This window comes from Oryzias melastigma, linkage group LG13 (genome assembly GCF_002922805.2).
Source record: "Oryzias melastigma strain HK-1 linkage group LG13, ASM292280v2, whole genome shotgun sequence".
Classification (NCBI taxonomy): Eukaryota; Metazoa; Chordata; class Actinopteri; order Beloniformes; family Adrianichthyidae; genus Oryzias; species Oryzias melastigma.
Genome location: NC_050524.1, coordinates 15450870 through 15470066, shown reverse-complemented (window position 1 = coordinate 15470066; position 19197 = coordinate 15450870). Strand labels below are relative to the sequence as shown.

Sequence of the window (19197 nt, the reverse complement as noted above, 5' to 3'; positions counted from 1 at the left end):
AATAGATATATAAAACATTGGTGGGTCAGCATTAATACCCATTTTAAAATGATTTCAGCAATATGGGCCCAGAGCAAAGTAACTGAAGACTCAATGGCTCAGACTGACTATGAAGTGTAAGCTTAATCAAAAGGAAAGTATCAGGTTTGACTTTAAACCTTTCTGAACGTTTATGCTTCGCCATTTAAACGCTATTAGGACAAGTAACACCACAGTTTTGTTTTTAAAATTTGAAGTTATAAAATCTTTTAAATGTAATGAAGCTTGGCCTTTAAACTCTTTATAGAATTTAAAACGAGGTTTTGGCAGGAAGCCAGCAAAGAGACAAAAGCATTAAAAGGAGTAGGACTCTGGCTTTAGCATCATTAGCAGAGCTAATCCAATCTCGAACTAACAAATACATAAACTGGTTTTCTCTGCATCCCTCTCAGCCGGCATGACCTTGATTTTAGCAAAGCAAAGTTCCAGAATCTTGATTTATGTTTTTTTGAAATAGCAGGGAGGGGCATAAATAATGAGCATGTATAATGTTTTGAATAAGATTTATACTTATTGGGAGTATATTTGGGATTTAGAAAGTACACAGAGTCATGGCTGACCTTGGTGTGTGAGAATAATAATAATGTGACTTATATCCCATCGACATTCCATTTGATTTCATAAATTAAAATTGACCATATCAAAACACAATTGCATAATGAACTGTGTCAAATTACACTAATTTCTAAAGGGACTGCAAAAAAAAAAAAAGAAGAAAAATAAACAATTTCTGTTCTGATGATAATGTTAGTTTGCAATAATTTCCACAAATAAAACCAACTTGCCAGGACTTGTGACTCAAGACAATAAAGAAAATGAAGTGTGTAGCACATTTGTCTGACTTAAAAAAATAATATTAATGGTGCCAAATATCTTAATGATTTATTTCTAAGAGGTTTATCCTTAGACTATGAATCAGTGATGTCCATGACATCCTATTACTAATTTTCTGTGATTTCAACAAAAATCTGTTTCTGATCTCATTTTGAAAAAAAAAGTGTATGAAAATATATTTTTAAGTATATTGGGGTAAAAATTTTTTTTTACTATTTTTAAGAACCAAAGTGACATGCATACTTGTATTTATTAATATTTTATTTGAGTTTCACATCTTGATCCAGTCTGCTGAAAATTGTTTTTAAACTATTTCCAAATATTTTTGTGGCATTTTTCTCATGATGGTGGACACATATAAATAAAGGTCATCTATAAAAAATGTTTCTTTATTCAAATCGCTGTGAAGGCAAAAAAAAAAAATGCTTGTAAGTGTGATGTAGAAGCTACTACGGCAAGCCACAAGCTCAAACTTCAAATAAACGTCTACTGCTCTTAAGAAACTATGTCCTAGCAAACTATACAGTTTTTATTATTATTTTTTTATATTATTCATTTGGCTAGATACAGAATAACTATAATGAAAAGACCACTGGTAAAGCTTTTAAAATCATTAAAATTGTGGTAGGACTAGGACTTTAAACCGTCAATACTGTGTTTAAGAACCTGACATGTTCACCGCTTAAGCAGACGTGGTTGTAATTTAGTTAACATGAATACATTCGGATAATAATGCATTTTAAAAAAGAAAGAAGGTTAAAAAAAATATGCAAGAAGGTGAACTGTCGTGGTTTGGGGGTTTCGGTGTTTTGGTCGAAGGGGCGTGGCCAGAGATGGCTCGCGGCCACATTCAGGGTTCGTTGGGCTGCGGATGGAGAGGGAGGGAGCGACGGGAGGGGGAGGAGGAACCAGCGGTGGAAAAAAAAAGTTAAAGTGAAAATGGCTTCCTTGTCTTTAGAGTCCACAGAACAATCTGAGAACAGCCCAGAGGAGCCATCGGCCACAGAATCCGAGGAAGCTAAAGATCCTCTCCAGCTTTCGGAACAATTACTCCAAAGTTTTCAAAAGTCGGCTCTGAGTTTTTCCACTGACCAAGTTTCATGTCTGTGCGAGGCCCTTCTGCAGGCGGGCAATGTGGATCGCCTGTGGAGATTTCTCTCCACCATACCTCCTTCGTCCGAGCTGCTACGTGGCAACGAGACCCTGCTGAAGGCCCAGGCTCTGGTGGCCTTCCACCGGGAGGAATTCAAGGAGCTCTACGCCATCCTGGAGAGCCACGACTTCCACCCGTCTAACCATGGGTTCCTGCAGGACCTGTACCTCAAAGCCCGTTACAAGGAGGCGGAGAGGTCCCGCGGCCGCAGCCTGGGAGCGGTGGACAAGTACCGGCTGAGAAAAAAGTTCCCCCTGCCTAAAACCATCTGGGACGGAGAGGAGACGGTGTACTGCTTCAAGGAAAAGTCTCGCAACGCCCTGAAAGAGTGCTATAAGAGCAACAGGTACCCCACTCCGGACGAGAAGAAGAACCTGGCCAAGGTAACCGGACTGTCCCTCACGCAGGTCAGCAACTGGTTCAAGAACCGCAGGCAGCGGGACAGGACGCCGTCCGGAACCCACAGCAAAAGGCAAGAACACCTAAAACGTCACCCTTTTGTTTGTCTGCAAACAGGATTCATAACCGTCTGCATGCATGCATGCTCCTCGTCTGCAGCTGCTGCATGCTCCCGCAGCAACTGTGCAGAATATTAGAATGAGTTTAGGTCAGGAGCACGGCGGCCTCTTTTGACAGAAGTGCAGCTCCAGGTCTGAAACCAGGAGCGTGTTGCTTTGTTATGAAATGTGAGATCCAGAAGGCCCACGATGGCTCAAGTTTCCTGAGAGCCTGCTGCACACACAGCCACCTGCAGAGCTACAAGCATTTCACTGCCCAGGACCTTTAGAATCAAAGTTCTCCCCTAAAGCAGGGGGTGTGAGGAGGAGATAAGACAGAAGAGCTCTTATCTATGGGTTTGTGGTGGTCTTTTCGGTGAAGTTGTAGATATCAACCAAAGAAGCTGCTTTTAGAGCTCTAATGTTATTGTGCCCCTTTTGCCAGAACCCTGTATTTTACCCGGGTTGGGGACCGGCACAGGGACTCTTGTGACTACATAGTTAGGTAGTAGTGTGAAGGGTCTTTCCCAAAGGTTTTCTGTGGCAGTCCTACATCCTACCAACTGAGCCATCTATGTGTGGTGATATAAGTCGAGAGCAATTTGAAAGTTACAACAGTTTAGAAGTGAAGTTAGGAGAATTATTGAAAAAAAAAAAAAAAGAACAATTCACATTTCCTCTATTTGACAAAGACATGATGTTATTTCGGAAATAGAGTCAGAATGAATTATAAATATGTAAAAGCGTTACTTAATATTTCAACAAGCATGAACTATAAGAAAAGTTCAACATGTTCTCATAAAATAACCCTACAGTGGTTTGTTTTGATGCCTTTAAGTTACATTAAATAGTTTTATTTGGTGATAAACACTTTTCCTGACTCACAACAATCAGGTTTTTACAAAGTTCTGTTCCTCCATTCTCCAGAGTTTTGACATTACTACATATATTTTTAGTAGTTTTGCTTTTGCTGTGGATCTACTCACATTTAGAATCTCTAATAAATTAATCTCTTAAATTACAGAGTAATAATTTTCATTCACAAATGAGGCAACCCCTATTTATCCAGAGGCAGATTTGTGTCTTGCTCACCAATGCTGGATTATGGAATTAATCCTAATACAAATTTAAATTAGACAGCACAAACAAGGTAAATATACACCTCTACCACAAATGTACCCCAGATACTTAAACCACACTATTGCCAGTTGAAGGCATTCTGGTCCAAAAACACATATTTTTAAAAAACTTTTAAATATCCTGCAATTTCCATAAAGCAAAAACGTCAAATAGACTCAATCATGCTCTTTGTTATTTTGAATTAATGGATCGTCTTGGTAGGGCTTCATGGTGACCTAGTGGTTAGCACCAGGCCTGGATTCAGCTAACCTCACTAGGGTGCAGGTAGAATGTTAGGAGGAGAAACTCTAGGAGAGTTTGGGGTGTCATATCCCTCTGAGCCCCTAAAATACATAGAAAACCATGCACATTGGTTCATACATCCATATTTCTATCTTTTCCTTTGATTTATTTTATAGATCTTATGCTGAATGTTCTTTCTGACACTACTCTGAGTTCACCACGCTTGGGACAAGCAGGACAATGCTTTGAGCCCTATTGATTCTTGATTCTCCATTTACCTTTTTTTTTTTTTTTTTTAATAGTCTATATATTTGTACATCCACACATTTTCTTTTGACTTTTACTTTATTTTTTTTACTTGTAGGGATTTTTTTACGGACCATCACATTTGCATGTTCTCCATGTGGGTTTTCTTTGGACACTCTGGCTTCTTCCAACAGTCCAAAGACATACTTCATAGATTAATTGGAGATTCTAATTGTGTGTTGGCTTGCAACATACTGGTGACCTGCTTCAGTGTACCCCCCCTTCGCCCAATTGTAGCCAGGCTGACTCCAATAACCCAGTGACCCTGAAACGGATACAGCATGATCAGGAAATGGATGGTGGTGTAATGGGACGGTTTCCACTCTGACTTAACACTAACTGACAAATTTCACAGATTTGTGGCAACTAGTGGTCACTTTTTTTTTTCTTTTTCAACTCATAGAATCAACAATTTGAGTAGTTTTAGTTTGTTTGAGAAAATATATTATAAAAAACAACAGAAAATAGCTATATACCTATATCATCTTTGGATTTTTTCATGTTTTGCTTTTCTCGTTACTCCAGCGAGTCTGACGGGAACCACAGTACCGAGGACGAGGCGAGTGCGATGGATGATATTTCGGACAAACCGGAGGAGGCTCCCAGCTCCACAGCTTCCGTCATCTCCGTCTCTGCGGTTCCTTGTAACACGGGAGGCCAGATCATCCTCAACGGCTCCAGCGGCATCCTCACAGCCTCCCAGCCTTTACTCCTCAACGGAAATTCCCTCATTTCCAACGCGGGCACCGGCGTCATCATTAACGGGCTGAGCTTCTGCGACTGCCAGACGGTCACACTGAGTCCGGTTGCTACCAACTCTCCTTTAATTGTGAATGGAGCTCAGGTGATAACCAAACCTGGGGTCGGCGTGCAGCAGCCTGCAGCTTCCGCACCAGAACCACAAGCCTCATCTGTGGAGACCAAGTCAGTTGTCCTGAACGCCAACAGCGTGCCAATCTCAAACACTCCCACTATCATTTCTCCTCCTTTGCAAAACAAAACTGAAAGCCGCAACGACATGGATTTTATCGTTGCTCCGAAATCAGAGGGCACCAGCCAGACTGTATCCCCATCTTCCTCATCACTATCCCCCTCCTCACCCACTCTGCCCACTCCAACCAGTCTCCCTTCACTCATCCTCGCACAACCCCCCCAGCAACAGGAGTCCTTCACGCTCCCTGCCGGCCTATCATGTGGGGGTGTGGTCATTTCCACCTCTACCGTGCCTCAGCTAAGCCCCCCAAGTTCTGCCAGTTCTTCTGGCAACTCCACCCCTCAAGTCATTTCTTTGCCCCAGGTCGTGCCCTCCATCCAGGGAACACCTGTGTCCCATCTGGTGCAGCACTCCTCCGGAGTTCCGACATCGCAGTGTCCTCAGCTGGTCCCTGTGTCCCCCCTAACCTCCCTGCCTCTTCAGTTCCAAAGCCCCCAGACTTTAACCCCGGGAACCAGGCTGGCGCCACAGCAGCAAGATGCTTCCACAACTGTGGCGGAAAGTGCCAGAACCATTGTTTCAGTTTCGCAGCTCAACAGTAGCCACCTCCTGCAGCACGGAGAGCAAACCACTGACTTTACGCCCAGCAAAATTCAGGCTCCGCAGATCATTTCCATTTCCCCTCCTGCACAAGAAACTCCGCCCCCCCAGAGTAAAGGTAGCACCACAGCACAAATGGTCCCAGTCTCCATGCCTCAGCTGATTCCAGTCTCCTCCATCCAAAATTCAACCAGCATCTCCTTCCCGCAAGTTGTACCTACCAGTTCCAATCTCCCCATCGCCTCTAGTGGAGTCCCCTTGCAAATTCAGCCTTCAGCTACCGCCGTTAGCGGGGTCGCCCAGAACTCTGTAAGGATCAACCAGCTGAGACCCGTTCAGAACCCTCCCAGCAGCATGGCTCCTGCAGTGCAGCTCCTGAACCCTGGGATCATCCAGCTGTCCCCCACTTCCCAAGGTACACTCATATTTTTACAAATCAGTAAATCGTATTTGGGGGTTAAAGCAAATTCTTTTTTTCTTTTTTAGCTACTAGTATAGAAACTTAACACATTTTTTAAATGGGTCAGGTTTGGTTGATATTTCAGACAAATTTGTGGTACAAGGACCAAATTTTAGGATCCCCTTTTTCAGAAAAGCACATTAGCCACGAGAAAAATCCAAAATGGCAGCCATTTGTAAAGATGCCGGCCGTAAACTCAATTGTTACAAAAATATTCAATGTCTGTTTGCCCCATTCTTAACAATATGGACTATTCATGCATAAAGCTTGACAGATCTCCACACAATACTTTTATATGTATTAAATTTTGGATTTTCTTGTGGCTAATGAGCTTTTCAGAAAGAGGGAATCCTGAGGTACATCCATGCCAAATTTCAAGTTTCAATTGATGCTTTTTTTTGTCATCAACACTGTTCTTCACTGCTGCTCTTTTCATTCATCTAGGTGGTCTTCTCTTCGGGGGAAGCCCCTACCTGAGTGTCCAGCAGGGCAAGCTGATTCTGACCATCCCAGCAGGCCTTCAGCTGACCAGTGTCCCGCTGAAGCCAGTCCCAGACCCTGCACCGGTTTCTTCAAACGGAATGAGTCCATCTCTAAACCTCCCCACCCTTTCTGTTGGCCCCCAGGCTTCAGTCACCCCAGCCCTTACATCCAGTGGGCTCATGGCATCCCCTTTGAATTTCAACAACTCCTCCCCGCCCTACTGCGCCCCAGAGTCTTCGATCGGCCAAACCCCTTCCGTCCTCTCCCCACAGCCGCTGGACCAGTCGGCAAATGTACTGACTCCAGAGAGCATGCTCACCCTCAGTCCCATGTACAGTGGAGTCACTTCAAACGTCCAGCTGTCCCAGCCGGCTTGGAGCCCCGTGCCGCTCTCCACCTCGGCGAGTCTCGCCATGTTTGACGTTCGTGGCAAGGGGGACTTACCCGTGGACCCGGCTTTGTTGGGTCTCACTGGGGGGGAGTCGCTGCTTCTGGGAAGCCCGACCCCGGAGCAAGACGGAGAAGCCAGCTCACCACTGGGAAATCCAGAAGACGGGGACTCCAAGATCCTTACTCAACTCCAGTCTGTCCCTGTGGATGATGAACTGGGTTTGTAGTCTGTTTACAAAGGCTAAGAACAAAATTACACTATTTTGACAAACCCATTATTCTTTGAATATGCCCAGCAAAGAACATCTTTTACACCCCGACGGGCAGAATTATTGGTAAAGTTCAGCAGCAGCTTCCCCATGGGAGTATCCGCTCATCTTTCATAGGATTTTTGGGGTTCTATTCATTCATTTTTAAGATAAAGACCGGGGAGCTTCCTTCTTTTTGAGGATTTGGGGGTAAACGTACACACACCACGACTGATTTTTTTTTTTTTGAGCAGGTAGAGCCATGTCTCCACCATAAAAGGCTGACAAAAGTCTTCAACCAGTTGCAGAGCTGGTTTGGAGCATCACGTGACTCCAACAACACTCCTTTAGAAGACAATTAGCAACCATTTAGTCGACAGAAGACGTGGACTTGTGAAACCATATTATCTCAGTTCAAAGGCTACACAGCAGTATTTTCTGATTTCATGTAAGTTACTGAAGATTTCTTGAATGGTGTCTTTTATGGTAAAGGAGGAAGTACAAGAAAAAAAAACAGGAAAATAAAGGGTTATCGTCGTTTTCAAACTATGCAATGCTAACGTAGCTTCTTATAGGACACTATATGGAATTGCGGCTGGTAAAACAGCTAGGACACTTGGGAGATGAAGAGGAGCTTTTAAAAAAAAAAAATGGAGCATTTACAGTGCATTACACTAAAACATTTGCTGTGATCCCACAAAGTGATATCCCAAATCTCAGTATGTTGATGCTGATAAGTGCCTTATTTTAAACTTTTATTGATGGTCTATTAAAATGTTTATATATATATATATATATTTCTACAGAAAAAAAAATCAAGTAAATTCTATAGCTAACCAAATTCCCGAACTCACTTCATAGACTTTTGTTGAATTTATGTGTGTGGTCCCCACGGATCATGTATTTGTCGCCCGATGTGTCAATGTTTTTGTATATTTTGCACATTTTATTTCCACTATGTTTACGCTATGATGCCGTGTTGCTATGACTACGGTTCAACTCGCATGCTTTTAAAATTTCAAATATTTTCTTTTAAAGGTGGAAAAAAAAGAAAATGAATTGTTAAAAGCCCAAAATGTGAGTTTGTTGCCGTCATAACACAGGTAGTGGTCAAATCTTTGGCTATTTATGGTACACAAATAGACAGCTGAGTGTCTTATCTAGATACAGTAAAGGCCTGCATGTGTTTGTTTTTGTTTTACAATTTTTTCTCTTTTTCCTGTATTCTATTTAAAGTATGTACTGTTTTTGTGTTGTTTTTTTTTTTTTTTTACCGTTTTGTATGAAAATGAGTTATTTTGCAGGATGGAAAACCTCATGTTCCCTAAGTTTTACCATTTCAAGCTGAAGTTACCAAAACCTGTCATGGGTCAACATTTTTACATAGGTCACATCATTTTAATGACTTTGGAAAAAAATGCTCCCACCTCAAACTGACTTTAAGGTCATTTAGCTTTAGATGGCAATAAATCCATCTATCTTTACCAAAGCTTGTTAGCTTAAACCCGGTGAAGGTCCTACCTGCCTTCTGGAGCTGGATACGTTTTTATACTCTTTGAAACATATGACTCCAGACCTAACCAAAGATATTTGTACGTTGAATTATTTCTAAAAGGGATCATTTGTGTGTTGTTCAAATTTGTCCTCTCTTTATTTTTGTTCAAATATGTTTTATTTTTTTATATTACATGATATTCTAATAAACTCAATTTACAAAAATATGGTGCTTTTTTCTGTCTTTGTATATCTCCATCTAGAGCTGCTTATTTTTTGTGACACGCATTTCTTTGTCATGGTATTTTGCTTCTAATTTGACAGAGAAATTTTTTATTCAAATGTGTTTGTGTCTGACACTGTGAAACCTTCATGCGCTTTAGGAAAGGTGAAGGTGTTCAAGCACGTGTTTAGACAGGGATATATGGTGTTTTTCTAACCCTGATGGTCTCAGGTTACCTGTGTTAGGCTATGATAATGAGTAATGTTCAGGATGCATACAGGTTCAGAGAGCTGTTGAGCATCTATTATGCTCTGCAGGGGCTTCAGACAACACCAGACCTTGATCCCAGAGCGATGATCTTCACACCAGAACAGGTCATTTGTGTTTGCGAGGTCCTTCTGCAGTCTGGGTGCATCGATCGGCTGGCTGGCTTCCTCCGCACTCTTCCTCCCTCTTCCTCCCCCTCCTCCTCTTCAGGCCTTGAGGAGCTGGAGAGTGTCTTGAAGGCCAAGGCTGCCGTGGCCTTCCACCACGGGCGTTTCTCAGAGCTCTACGCTTTGCTTGAGAGCTTTCGCTTCTCGTCGAGCAGCCACTGGTTCTTGCAGCAGCTCTGGCTGAGAGCCCACTACATCGAGGCCGAAAGCCAGAGGGGCCGGCCCCTGGGAGCTGTGGGGAAGTATCGAGTAAGGAGAAAGTTTCCTCTCCCGCAAACCATCTGGGATGGGGAGGAAACGATTTACTGCTTTAAGGTAGGAAATCTCAGTTTCAGGTTTCAGGCACCATCTCATCTATAGCTTACACACGCATTTCTGGAGCCCAAATACTTAGTTTTAGTAATACTTTTATGTGTTTACTTTGAAGGCTGTAAAAGTTAAAAGATGTTAGAAAAATATCATTTGAATTATTTAGTTCATCATTTACAACAAACATTATCCAGGAAGTTGGTATAATTGAAGTGTTTGATAATTCAGTTTTCTGTCTTTGATCTATGGATTACAAAAGATTTATTTATAGTATCCATGTAAAGATAGAGTTTTGGAAGTTTGTTCATTTTACACGGAGATAAAGTAAATTATATTAGATAATTTGAGAAGTTAAATTGGTTTAAAATTAAACAAAGACCTCAAGTCTCTCCTCAAATCTTATGTCATGCATTCCTGAATAGCTTTTAACTTTGACTTTTTCCCTCTTAGTATTTGGAAGCAAATCTGCAAACAAGTGTCTCCCCAGACCTTCTGTACAGCACTATAGTCTCCTACTGGCATAAAACCAGATATAGTGAGCACAGTTGAGATTACCTCCTTTTGGAAAATACTTGATGATAGAAAAAAAGGGGAAAGTTAAGATAGAAAAAGTGTAGAGGACCAAAAGCAGCACCCTGAGGAACTTTTTATGTCAATTTGGGGGCACCAAGCGAACAAAAAAGAGAGGGCCCTCTGCAGTGGTTGTATTCATTTTTTCTTTTCTTTTTTAAAAATCCTTAACCAGGGTAAAATGTCAGTAACTTGTGTAATTTATTTAATTAAAAAAGGCAAAATACACAAAAATACCGCCTATGACCTTTTTCTGACCCTCTTTTTGCCTTTTGACTCATTTTCTGTCTCATCTCATTTATGTCTCTCTTTATCTTCTTTTAGAGATTATGTTCTGTTTCCTATTCTGTTTTTCCTCCTGCACACTTTTGGAAGCATATCAACAATTTTTTTTACATTTTTTATTTTTTTGCTTTCTCTTTGCTTTTCCTTTTTTCACAGCTGGTTGATTTAACTTTTTTTCCCTTTTCAAACTCTTGGGCCCAATCCAAATTCTTCCCTTCTCCCTTGCCCTACATGTATACGGAAGAGGATTAGGGCCACTGAAAAAAAAAAAAAAAGCCCATGAAAAATTCTGACTTTAAAGTCAGAATTCTGAGAAAAAAAGTCAGAATTCTGAGATTAAAGTCAGAATTCTGAGAAAAAAGTCAGAATTCTGAGGAAAAAAGTCAGAATTTTTCATGGGCTTTTTTTTTTTTCAGTAACCCCAATCCTCTTCCGTACATGTAGCCTTCCAAACAGAGCTATGGAAAAATAGAGTCTCGGAATTCAGGCGTCACTTTCGCTCGATGACATCACCAATGGTCGGCAGTTAGCTAGTGTTAGCGTGGAGCTTCCAGCACTCTAATATATATAACAACAGTGGTTTTATAACTTTAAAGAGGTCATGCTACAACAAAAAGTCCACACTTATATTTAAATGTAAAATTGTCTACTTCAGAGTGCACGCAAGTGAAGAAAAGCACTTCTCCTACGTGGAGCTGCGCGACACAGTATACCCTCACGATGGAGAACTTTGTATTCCTTCACTTGGAGGGTGGGATTATTCAAATATATACATTTTAGACACCACTCTCATTACAAATTCCCTTATAAATGAAGGTGTAAGGAGAAAGGAAGAAGCTTACTCGATGTTGACGGAATATTCCATTGCTCCTGATTCATAAGGGAGGGTGAAACACTTTCATGTGAGTGGCTTCATGCCATCGCAGTGATTTTTTTCTGTTATTAAGACAGAGTCAGATTATGATAGCCATGGAAAATGTTTTAGAGATATTTAAAGTCTTCAGCTCGGGGCCCCAAAAGTGTTGAGGGGCCCAGGCAGTCACCTCCCTTTGCCTAATGGTAGCTTCACTCCTGCTCTTTGTTGACTAGCATTTTTGTCCAAATGTAAAAAAAAAAGGTCAAATATCTTTTTCAGAGTGGTTCTAGAGTTGTTGTTTGACTTGAAACATGAATAAAAATCAGTTTATTACTGCTATTAAGTACCATAAAATATTTCAAGTGTTTTTTTTTTTGTTTATAACAACCATATTTTCTAGTTCTATAAATATTTACAAATAACTAAATAAAACCATCATGTTTAAAAATACTGAGGGAGACATTTTTAATATTGTAAACAGGAGAAATCTCGGAGTATCCTGAAGGAATGGTACAGGCATACGCCATATCCCTCCACGCGGGAGAAGAGGGAGCTCGCGGCGGCTACGGGCCTCACAGCCACGCAGGTCAGCAACTGGTTCAAGAACCGCCGGCAGAGAGAGCGGGCCACGCATGTTAGGTCGGTACCACAATGACAAATTAAATCAAACTTTATTTATGTAGCACTTTTCATATAGAATATTACACAAAGTGCTTTACACGTATATAAGAACCTCTTCCTCCGGGGATAGCCGCATAGCCAGCCAGGTGCAGCATCACAGACAGGTTCACTATCACAGTCAGCCCCGGATGTTGATTTCTGGACCTCAAATAAAGCGTTTATCAGAAAAAAAAAAAAAATACATTTGAAAACAAAAATTGAAAAAAATGTCAATTAACTATTGAAGCTCTACTAAAACAACTTATCAGATATTTAAATGACATATGACATTATCCTTTAGTTGACATTTTCTTATAAAGGAAACACCACAAACGCTTAAACAGCACCGCCCTCTTGTGGACAAACTGTGGAATTATCCACACTCAGAAAGTGCAGAGCTCATGTATGGAGTTTGGGGCCATACATATTTGAAACCCAAATAAAACATTTTGAAAAAAATATTGGTGTTTGGCCCCCCAAAAAATGTAAATGTCCAAACATTTTTGATTATTATTTTCAATTCAAATGTTCTTTTTTTTAGATTTCAAAACTCAAAATTTCACTTAATTTTTTTTTTGTTGTTTTTCAATATGAACATTTCATTTTGAAAAATTTTGGCCCCGTTGTGGCGTGTTGGGGCGGGGCTAACATGAAAGACCAATCAAAATCGATGAAGGTGGTGACTTCAGTCCAGGTGCATTCACTGACTCCTAGAACTGTGATAATTACAGTCAGAAAATGGCAGTTTAGGCTGTACTATCATAGTCTGAAGTTGTCCCAAGACGTTGCAAAAAGCAGAGTTTTATTGTGTACAAACCGTGCGTCCAAAACTTTGTTCTAACCCCTTCAAAGCACCAAAACTTTGTTCTAGCCAACGAGAGAAAAAAAACACAAATTCCATTCAAGTGGGTCTTTAAGCACCAACTTGTTCACGTAATTTATCATAATTGTAGAATTGTGTTTCAAATAAAGATTTAGTCTAGAGCCCTGAAGTGATATTTTTTCTGCATCTTTGTTGCAGTTTACCAGAAAGATTCTCCCCTGGACCTCCTCGAGAAATCCACCCGTTTTCAGCGACGTCAACTCAAGACAACTCCCGACCCCAGCTGCACCACCACACCCCTCCACCTCTTTGTCATCCACCTTTTTTCCTGCAAGAACCATTTGGAGACCACTCCAGTTTTTGACTCCTTTCTCAGCTCTGTGTTCTTTTTTTCCTTTTTGTTTTATTACTAAAATTTGACCAAACAAACAATTATCCAGGACATACACAATGAAATGATATAAAGGCTTCCATTGGATTGGACATTCCCAGTCTTCCCTGTACCGTAAACCTTTATTCACAACTGCTACACCTCTTTTGGGTCTTGTTTAACACATTCTGTATCCAGAGGCTGCATATAGTAACAGCAATTTTCAGTGTTTTTGACCTCACAGGAATGAATAAACTGATTTTTTTTCTTTGAGTTAAAAATGATCACATTTTGTTTCTAACAACATCTTTAAAGTTGTAAGTGTACAGAACGCAGCCCGGTGATCGGGATTCTCTCTGATCTGAAAGCATGCCAGATCAATTATTCACCAATGTAAGCTGCTGATGTTCACTGTTGACAGGTTAGAGACATCTGATGAGCACAGCTGCCTCATAAAAGTGCATCTTTCTTCCATTAAGAAGATAAATCTATTTAAAAAAGCTAATAAGGCTCGTTTTTCCTCCCCAAAACCAAAGGAAAAAAGTTATTATTCATTTTTAAGACTGTATCCACTTCACACATCTTTTGAGTTCAAACTCATCCACTAGATTGAGGACTATCCAGGTTATTTAGAAGTCACAGCTTCTTCTTCAATATCTCTGCATCTCTGTGGGGGCTTTATGTAGTCAAGCCTAGATACTCCGCCACAAACACAGCCATGATCTTGGTGAGGTTCTCTACTGTCGGCCGGTGCATGTTCTCCTCGGTGTCGTCCAGCGTGTGCCAGAACTGAGGGAAAGGAGTGGGGATGATGTGCAGCACAGGGACACCTGCACAGGAAGGATGAACAGAGTGAGTACAACTCATACATGCAGCTAGATGTTAAAAGAAACCACCAATGAAAAGGCCAAAACAGCTTATAATTGAACTTGATAAGAAATTTAAACTATTTTTTGCATGAATAAAAAGTACATTAATACATGGATCTATTTGTCTGCAAGTGGACGCATCAGAATGGAGCAGAGCAGGGAGCTTGTGGCCTGATGATTGTAGTTTGTATGTAACAATTACAAGTTTTTCAAACAACATTTTATCATCTGCTCCTGATTCACAACAATTAGAATAAAGAAATGCTCAGAAATGCGGTTTTGGTCTTAATTTTCTTTAAGTATGTATTCTATCATGAGAAAAATGCTCCCAGAATATGTTAAAAACACATTTTTTTTTAATCGGAGTGAGTCTTTAAATTTCAAGCATTAGAGTGAATTTAATGAAGCAGGAACTAAGAACATAAATGATATCGGTGAGTGATTTCTCTGTGTGGATAAAGCTTGAATTAAATCTGGTTTGGATGATAGGAGTGCTTGATAACTTGAATCAAAACTACATTTTCAACTACTTTTCAATGGCAAAAAGTTTGAAACTTGTTCATTAATTGCTTTATGCGGAAAGACTTCTCTAATTAGTGGAAAAAAATCCAGAAAAGAGAAATAAATTCCTGACATATAAAGGAAGTTGCTGTATTGAACTGTTAGTCATATCTATTCACATTTGAATCTAAAGGATTCCTTTCCCTCCTCCAGAATTAGCAAAAAGAAAATCATCTTTAGTTTCCTCTTCAACCACTCGCCTCTGTGAAGGAAGGGGATGTGGTCATCCTGCACAGGTCCCAGGTACACATCCTTTCTGAAGTAGGTCTGCTCCGATGGGTGAGACTTCAGGAGACCCTGTCGATGGAGCCTCTTCTCTGAGAAGCACAAGCGGGACATTTGTTGAGACGCGAGAGCTTCAACTGTCAGCTCATGTAGTTACAGCCTTTGTTTGCCTACCTGCAGCAATCAGCCGATCGAACCAGCGTGCCGTGTTGTCAAAGTGATTCGCTATTAACGGATCGGGACCACCGAGCAGGTCAAGCAGCACAAACAGGTCCTGGAGGGAGAATATAGTTGAAGCTTATGCATATTAGTTACAGTCACATTTTTCTAGAAATGCTAAAAAAAACTGTTTATGTTAAAGTAATGCTATTTAATTCAGTTCATTTATAAAGCTCTAAAGTACAACTGAGGTTGTCTTAAAGTGCAACAAAACTATCAAACAGAGCTTCATTATATATCAGTTAACATGATGTGTTTGTAAGTAAAACAAACAAGACATAATCATAGATTTGGGTCAAAACAGTTAGTTATATAAAGCTTACATGTCGATAAAATACCAGAAAACGAATTTAAAACGATTCACTAACTACTATGTATATGTCTACAACTGTTATGTTGGTAAGATGAATAGATTCTAACCTCACAAATGTAAAACAGAAAACAAAATCCAAAGCTTAAGATATTTAAACATTTTACTTTGTAGCAAAAAAACTAAAGAGAAATGTTATGCTTTGGTTTAAAATTGTGCAGTTTTTCCAAAGGTTAAGACAAAGAAAAGTTAAAATGGTTCCTTTGCCGCCTGAATTGAATGTTCTCACCACGGCCTGCAGCATGCTGGCGTGAACGGAGGCAGCGGGGTGGGCGCTGTTAGCCATGAGCTCGGCCAGGTGACGAGAGCCGTACAGCGAGTCTGTGTCGGTCCACTCCTCAAACGCCTCCTCGCCATCGAAGAACACCAGCTGGAGAGTGACCGGAAAGGTCTGTAATGAGAACAAGAGAGTCACGTCAGAGTGCAAACTTTTTAGACTATTGTTTTGTTGTACGCTCGAGTTGTTTTGTTGTGTGTTTTTATCTATATGTGCGCTTGATGAGTTTATCGTCACACTTATTTTAATGAACTAGAATGAAAGGTGTGGACTGACTGCATGTCGATGAGTTAAATTAAATGGAGGTGGAGTCTCAGGAGAACGATGGATTGAAGACCGACATGGAATCAATCACAGGGTTAGACAGGTACAGTCAAGTTAAATGTACAAAAGGCTGAAAGAAAGTAGGTTGAGAAGGTCTAGAACAGGGTCTGCAACCTGAGGCTCCGGATCCAAAAATGGCTCCTTTATCCCTCTATTGTTGGGAAGGAAAACACTTACAAATAAACAAATTATGGATTAATTTGCTTCAGTTAATTGAGTTTTATACTTTCAACATGTCAGAGAGCTGATCAAAATGATGAAAAAAGCTTTCATCTACTGTCAAAGTGGTTTACTATTAGAATAGGTTCAAAGATTTGTGTCTCCTGTTGTACAACAGTGTTTAGTTGCTGTTCTGAGACAAAGTTCTTCAAGTAAATAATTTTTTTTAATTGCATTTGGATTGTACACTAATGTTTGACTTGACTTTATGGCATTTTATTGCAAGTAAATCTGCTGCAGGGGGAGGATTTTATTTGACACAGAATGAAAAATATATAAAATGATTATATATATATGTGTGTAATAAATGAATTATTGTAATATTTAAAAGCTACATCTTAAAAAAAATAAAGGATTAATGGCCACAGAAACATAAAAAAATGTATATTTCTAACCAGTGAGGTGAACTTTCAAGCTCTTGCTGAGTTTTGGGTGGTGTCAAAATGAATCATTTTATTCTAAAGGACTTTTAACTTTGTGTATTTATATTTTAGAAGTATATGAGATTTCTGATTCAAATGTTACCATTAATTTTCCATAGAAACAATGGATGTGAAGTTACCTCCTCTTTTCCAAACAACTTGATGATTTCCAGATACTTACAGGAAGAGGTTGTGATACCTGACGGATTACTCCGAGTAACTTTGTAAGCTTTTTTTGCACTTTTTTAAAGCTGTATCTAATTCAAGCTGCACGCCATCAGTTATTTTTTGCTGCTGTGTTTCCACAGTGAGTAAAATAAAGCCTCTAGAGATAGCATTATATTCAGATGACTGCTGCTCTCAAACTGGGAGCTGGAGTCAGCTTTTTCTGTACGGATACTGCAGCGTCTGCAGGAACGCAATAAAGAGTGTAAGCAGGACAGAAGACTCTTGTCAGCATCTCACATCTTTATACGCCACTGGAGCATAAACAGGAGCAAAAATGTCAGCTCCACTTTGTCTTCCACTGGCATTCTGATGCGGCAAACTTTTAGAATAGAATAAAAAAAAATAACAAAAAACATACCTGATGTTTAAACAATTTAAGCTGTGCATCCAGAGAGGTGGCGAGCTCCAGGATCATGGCACACGGCACTGCAGAGTCACTCGCCCCAAGAAAGACTATCTCAGGGGCCCGTGGGTCTCTGGGCAGAACTTTGGAGTCGTAGTGGCAGGCCAGGAGGAGCTTCCGTGGAACCATGGGATCCAGAGTTGCAACAATGTTGGTGAAAGTGACCTGACCACGAGGGGTCGGGGACTGGAAGGAGTCCAGCTCTACCGACCAGCCAGCAGACAGTGAAGACAGGGAGGAGGTGATGTGCTGAATCAGAGGAGATGATGAAATAGTTATGGAAGTGTTTATGCGTTTGTGTGAATATGTGCACACACCTGCTGCACAGCCAGGCTGCCTCGTGTACCCGGAAGCCGCTCTATCAGGATGGGACGCAGATGAGCTTCAAACAAGCGTGTGCCGTCCACCTGAGAGGCCAGATGGCGGATTTGAGCTGGATGGCATTTACTGGGCTTGTGCGACAGCTGGATATGAGAAAAAAACATTTACACAAGAAAAGAGTTATTCCAAAGTTAGAATAAGCAGCTTCCTTTAAGATTGAAAGTGAATTCTGTCACTTTTTTCTTTATTTGTTCAGATGGTAAACAACAACACATGCATAATAACATGTTTTGTGTCAGCTTGACTGTGCAAAATTTAGAAAACAAAAGATAAAGACTAATTTTAATAACTTTTTCTCAATTCCCTGCATGTTTTCTCTCTGGATCAGCACAATCTAATTTGTGTATGCAGAATAAAAGACAGATTATACACATGTCATGCATGCAGTGAAATTGTTTTAATTACTGCTATATTCTGTTTGATTTACAGCCAAGTTCTATTGAGGTTGACAGGTTTTTCCCCACTCTTACCCGGTCTTTGGTCAGATCTGTATGCGGCACACGGTCCCCGCTTCTGCTGTCAGCCACGCTGGACAGGTAGAACCCCAGCACCAGGGACAGCACCAGAACACCGAGGAGGCAGAGCAGCAGGACCCGAGCTCGAGGCTGACGAACTCGGTCGCAGCCGGGAAGCGAGCCGCCCCCATTGCTCTGCTGCAGAGCCTTGTATCGACGAGTGGTTCTGGACATGGCAGCAGCGGGCAGAGAGTCCCTCGGTCCCGATAACAGCTACGTGTCCAACGGAGCAACGTGGGAGGAAATTTCACACAGGAAGGGGTCGACATGCAGCGGCGTGACACCCCCAGCAGCAGCAGCCTGACGCGCTGCTTTAACACCCAGATCCATCGTTAGCCTCCGGGAGCATTTCTGCTGCTGCTGAACACAAATACACGATTCACTTTAAATTTTAGCCAATAAATCGTTGACGACCACTAACTCATTTTTTTTGTTTCGGCGTTAAATCTATACAAAATAGATGTAAGCTAACTACAAAAAAGCTTCGATGACGTTTTGTAATCTTAACTTTTCTCAAAACAACTCTTTTAAATGTTTAGAAGACGATTTAACACGGGATACATCTTCTTCGGTATTTCTTCAGTGGCTGAACACAACTCCAGCAGCGCATGACTGCCACCTCACGGCGAGGAGAGGTACAGCTGCAAAACAATATGAAAATAAAATGAATAAAAACTTAAGTAATATAAAAAAAACTTTCGATTGAAAAAGAAAATAAATAAATAAAATTATCGATACTTAAAATTATTATTTTATAAAAGTTATCGTACAAAAATGGAAAAAAAAAATCAAATGTTAAATGTTATTTTGTACAGTATTTCCAGTATCAAACGCAAAATAACTATCAGTAAAAT

General features: G+C 40.5%; 3 protein-coding genes across 4 annotated transcripts; 2 read left to right on the top strand and 1 right to left on the bottom strand.

The window, feature by feature from the left end:
• Window positions 1-1085: 1085 nt before the first annotated feature.
• six5 (SIX homeobox 5) lies at window positions 1086-8168 on the top strand. Its single transcript, XM_024277942.2, has 3 exons — window positions 1086-2498; window positions 4717-6140; window positions 6630-8168. Exons 1-3 carry the CDS (start codon window positions 1606-1608, stop codon window positions 7283-7285), a joined length of 2973 nt encoding a protein of 990 aa, XP_024133710.1. The 5' UTR covers window positions 1086-1605; the 3' UTR covers window positions 7286-8168.
• A 998-nt stretch (window positions 8169-9166) lies between these two features.
• six9 (SIX homeobox 9) lies at window positions 9167-13821 on the top strand. Of its 2 annotated transcripts, none has more exons than XM_036214729.1 (3): window positions 9167-9772; window positions 11959-12063; window positions 13159-13821. In XM_036214729.1, the coding sequence occupies exons 1-3, from the start codon at window positions 9272-9274 to the stop codon at window positions 13378-13380; spliced, it is 828 nt and encodes a 275-aa protein (XP_036070622.1). In that variant the 5' UTR covers window positions 9167-9271; the 3' UTR covers window positions 13381-13821. The 2 variants fall into 2 exon arrangements, with proteins under 2 accessions (XP_036070622.1, XP_024133617.2); XM_024277849.2 differs by having other exon boundaries at window positions 11959-12116.
• qpctla (glutaminyl-peptide cyclotransferase-like a) lies at window positions 13344-18994 on the bottom strand. The gene is made up of 8 exons (XM_024277847.2): window positions 18905-18994; window positions 18299-18703; window positions 17765-17911; window positions 17403-17696; window positions 15804-15965; window positions 15160-15259; window positions 14961-15077; window positions 13344-14160 (listed from the first exon to the last, which is right to left on the bottom strand). Exons 2-8 carry the CDS (start codon window positions 18515-18517, stop codon window positions 14009-14011), a joined length of 1191 nt encoding a protein of 396 aa, XP_024133615.1. The 5' UTR covers window positions 18518-18703; window positions 18905-18994; the 3' UTR covers window positions 13344-14008.
• Between the last annotated feature and the right edge of the window lie 203 nt (window positions 18995-19197).